This window comes from Populus euphratica, unplaced genomic scaffold (assembly GCF_000495115.2).
Source record: "Populus euphratica unplaced genomic scaffold, PopEup_1.0 scaffold463.1, whole genome shotgun sequence".
NCBI classification, from domain to species: domain Eukaryota; kingdom Viridiplantae; phylum Streptophyta; class Magnoliopsida; order Malpighiales; family Salicaceae; genus Populus; species Populus euphratica.
Genome location: NW_011500341.1, coordinates 150,186 through 155,040, shown reverse-complemented (window position 1 = coordinate 155,040; position 4,855 = coordinate 150,186). Strand labels below are relative to the sequence as shown.

Below are 4,855 nucleotides of genomic sequence, written 5' to 3'. Positions count from 1 at the left end.
GCCACTAGAAAAACTTAATCTTGGTAGTATTAGATTCATTTTAAAAATAAAAATTTCATAAAGATAATTGAGAACTCTAATCTTGTTATAAATAGTAGATGAAAGTTTGAACATATTTTATTCAATTTAATTTTAAGTTTTGAGTATTGTTTTAAGGTATTTTAACATGTGTTGTTCTTCCATTTAAAATTATAAAAAATAAAAAATATAAAAAGCAAATACGTGCAATTTATCCGTTTAAAATCACAAAAAATAAAAAATATAAACGCATAAATCTAGCTTTCCTAGCCCACACAAGGCTAGGCTTTTTTTTTTTTAGCCAAGCATGTGACACATGCCCTTCCAATTTATGCTCTTTTTTTCTTGTGCTCTTTAACCTTTATTTTTTTTTAAATAATTTTTTTTAAAATAAAATTAAACCTAAGTAGATTAAAGTCTAATTCTTAGAGTGATATTTTTTTTAAATAAAGCTAAACTACAACCATAAACCCACAATACAACTTACTTTTAAGCTGGGAAAAAAAATCAAGATTGTCAATGGCTTTTTTAATTGGGAGAGAAACTTTTCATCATTAAGATATTATTTAGTAATTTTCTGGAATAAAATAGACTAAATTGACAGAGAAAATATATTTTTATATATTTTTTAATTTGAAAAGATAAAAATTTATTTTAAAATTATTTTAAAGATAATTTTTTTATACATATTCATCTTTATCTCAACAACAAAACATATATAAAAATTTTATATGTATATTTCATTTTCTTTTTGGTATTGGCCAAACGAGATCTAAAAGCTAAAATAATAAAATATAAAGTGGATATAACTATCCTTTTCCTTCTAATATCTAGTTTTTTTTATTTTTTTAAAATTAATTTTTTTAATATTTTCATATCATTTTAATATATTAATATTAAAAATAAAAAAAAATATTCTTTTAATAAAAAATATTTTAAAAAATAATTATAACTATCCTCTCCATCACGCTTGATTTCAAGGCCTTCCAATTTTTAGTGGGAATAAAAAGAAGAAAGCGGGCTGCAGGTACGGGAGAACTATATTATAAAAAGAATGAATCTTACACGTTTACTCTTTCACATGCAGTGCGCATGAATTCCTTGCCCTAAAATCTGATAGAAGGAAGGTGAGAGTATCAAGAATTAAGCTCACAAACTTAGATATAAAAGGGTTCGCCATAAAAATCGGCTTTTTCCAAACAGATTTTATGACCCCCTGAAGGCCTTCCCCCGGGGGAAATGGACACAATCCCGCAGATTTAGAAGTAGCTGAATTCAAGCTGGCTAGTTTTGGAGCCTTCCTGGACAGCCTCATTTATAACATTCGAACTATTTTTCAGTTCTTGATAATCGATAGTTTTGGTACCTCGTTTCCCCTTTTCTGGCCTTTTCCCCGGCAGAAGGTGGACTCATAGATTAAAAATAAATAAAAATAAAGTACCCTTAGTGGGCATTCGCAGTCAAATTAATTCTCACTTGGCATTTGCTATGGCCCATGCCAGTTATATAAAAAATGCATTTATCTTTAAAAATATCAAATTGATTTTTGTTTTTAGTGTTTTTCTTTTTGTAAAAATATCTAAAAATAATTATTTTAATATATTTTTAAATAAAAAAATATCTGCTACATGGACGTCTATTTTCAGATGACCCCACATTCGGAAATCTGAAATTAGTCTGAGCGGCCGGTTCCACCTGCGCGTTAATTAATTGTTTCGCAATTAGTGTTTTTGGACGAGTTAATTTAGCATTGATAGTTGCTGGATTTTGTGATGCAAGTTGAGAAAAGATGGTCACAACATCAAAACCACCTCCAAAATGGACCTTTCTCCATACTTCACATGTTGCCCACTAACATCTACATCCAAACCATTTAATGGATGGGCCACACTTCAGTCAGATGGGACGCACTTGAAGTCCTTGTTTTTGTGTGGTACTGAAATATTTTTGAAGTTTTTGAAATATTTTTTGAAATTATTTTATTACGTTGATATTAAAAATAAAATTTTAAAATAAAAAATATTATTTTAATATATTTTAAAATAAATAATATTTTAAAAAGTAATTATTGCTATTTAAATAGTTTTAACTAGTTTTTTCTTGTAGGGAATCACAACTTGGGCTCAAAAATAGATTGGTCAATGTGAAATTATGGATCGATCAAATCATTCGTATAGTAATGAAAATCACTCTCGAGAGGATCATTGTGAGAAATCTTCTCACTTGTCGTGATGGGAATTTTGAATCTTATTGTTCTACTTAAAGTCTTGACCACCACGAGCAAAAGAATCCAAACAATCACACTGTTTTTTTAACAGTACATGAACAAACATAACCAAGCAACAGGATTATAAAAAGCTAAGATCAGGTATGCGCCTCATAGCGGGGTGAATTGTCCTTCGACACCAGGGCAAGTAGACAATTTACCATCTCTTTGGTCGGAGCACTTCTCAAAACTAAAAATCTACTGTAGAAATAGAGTAAAAAAGAAGTCCACCACAACCTCACTTTTCAATGAAAGCCACAATCCACATGATCTCGTTTTGGGATGCAGAAAGACCACAGCCCCTTTTCTCAAAAGAAGATTTCTCTAAGCCCTAACTCACCCAATACCCAACTCACTCCGAGCCTTGCCACTCTCTCCCAAAACGACCCCACCTAGCAGTCTCTCCACCTAATCTTGTGGCTAGTTGAGTTGTATCTTGCCAAATTTCAAATCTTGATTGACACGCATGTCTTGGATCACCCCTCCGCAGAAGGGTCTGTCTTGTCGTAGCTTACTCGGCAGTCCCGATCATGTACTAACATGCGTTGCCCTTACCCATGAGCCCCCCCAGCCTTGCAAGCCGAACTGAAAATTATCGAACTTGGTGAATGCAAGGGGGGGAATGGGAGGGTCCCCGTATGATGGATCCAAAAGGCAAAGTACAGAGTGAGGTGCAATTATTAAAGCCATGAATTTCATCCTAAGCAAGTGAGAAAAGAGACTAATGAAATAAAATTAAAAAAAAAAAACATCATTTGTAGAAAATCCAGTTTTAAGTGACCGATTCTCACTGTTTTTGTGTTAGATAACAAAGAGAATAAAAAGACCCTTCCCTTTCTCTTTCCCTTTCCCTTTCTCTTTCTCTTCATATAGTGATCCCCCTCAATCTCTACAGAGCTCTCCTTTCTTATACTCTCTCTCAAATATGAAAGACTCGTAGCGAGAGACAGAGAGTGGTAGAATCACACAGAAAGTACTAGCCATGAAGAACACCATAAGGTGTTGTATCTCTTGCATTCTACCATGCGGAGCACTTGATGTAATCAGAATAGTACACTCTAATGGTCGTGTAGAAGAGATCAGTGGAACAGTACGAGCTTGTGAGATCATGAAAGCATATCCAAAACATATCTTGAAAAAGCCATCTGCACCATCCGATGATGGTGTTGTTCCAAAGATTGTTATAGTCCCACCAGATGCAGAGCTACAACGTGGAAAGATTTACTTTTTGATGCCAGCTCCACCAACACAAGAAGCCAAGAGTTCTCGATCATCAAGAGGTTCCGGTACGAGAAAGAAAAGAAGAGAGATGAGCAATAATAACAGAAGTGAAAGCAACAACTCGACCCATCACGGTACCGACTCCATTTCAATGACAACAAACCTTCTCATTTCTGATCAGTATTTGAGTGAGATTCTATCGGAAAAGATATCAACCCAGAGAGATCGAAGAAGAGGCCGTGTTGGTGTGTGGAGACCCCATTTAGAAAGCATATCAGAGTTACCATATGATGTATAAATAAAAGAGTCCGGCTCATGTCAAGCTATATCAAATTCTTGTTTACTTTTTTCTCCTTCTGATTCATTTTAGAGGTTCTTTTAATTTTCATTAGGGCTCATCGGAAACTTTCTTCTCATTCAAATTTTATTTTCTTTCAATTTTCTTCTTTCTAGTGGATATAGAGGCATATAGAGAAAAACAATAATAATGCAAAAGCTGGGGAGTCAAGTTTGGAAATTGTGGAGACAAGATGATCATCCAGAACATCCGTGGTGGGATTTTAATTTGTATCATCATATATTTTAAGGCTGTATGTAGTTGCTCTGAACTTCATTGAAGTTTGGTCTTCAAGAGCCACAGAGGCAATTCATGGAAGCTATAGTTTTGCTATCTTGGGAGATCACAAGCTCTTAAGAGGTGCAAGCAAATGTTCTGTAAGTTCAATTTTGCCGTTGTTGATGGAGAGAGATCCCACTTCTACTGTGCATTGTACCAATCAGATTCGGAGAATGATTGAGATATATATGATGATTATTACACTACAATTGGAGTCACTGCCCATCATCTTGTTGAATTGTTCCTGCCTTTCAATCTTCAATGAAGGAAAAAGTAAATGGAGCTCAAATTGTTCTTCAAATTAACACCAAGTGTTCTTGTGTGTGACATGATGCTTGCATCATTCTCAATAAGTGGGCATAAAGCAATAAATGTAATAGGAGTATTAATTCCTTTTATTTCTAGAGCATAAACTATTGTTATTCGAGAGAATACATAATGTCACAACGGCATCCATAAACAATTCTATTGTGCTGTAAGAGCTAAACATGTTCCAATTCGCGGATTTAAAAACGGCCGATTTAGCTGGGCTCAACTGCATATAATAAATAATGTTGGGTTAATTAATTAATTAACTAGTTGTGTTAATTACAATTGATTCCGATTTTCCAACCACTCGTGTGTCCTCTTTTTTTGATGAAAAGTAGCCAGCCATTTTTCGTCCATAAATCCAGGGATTTACCAAGCAAAATATACATATATTCCTCCTCTGTGTTACCGGCTTGCTGGACCCT

At 33.9% G+C, this 4,855-nt stretch overlaps 1 protein-coding gene across 1 annotated transcript; it reads left to right on the top strand.

Moving 5' to 3' along the window:
- The first annotated feature begins 3,114 nt into the window (after positions 1-3,114).
- Positions 3,115-4,561, top strand: LOC105113839 (uncharacterized). The gene has a single exon (XM_011010175.1). The coding sequence runs from the start codon at positions 3,267-3,269 to the stop codon at positions 3,801-3,803; it is 537 nt and encodes a 178-aa protein (XP_011008477.1). The 5' UTR covers positions 3,115-3,266; the 3' UTR covers positions 3,804-4,561.
- The last annotated feature ends 294 nt before the right edge of the window (positions 4,562-4,855 follow it).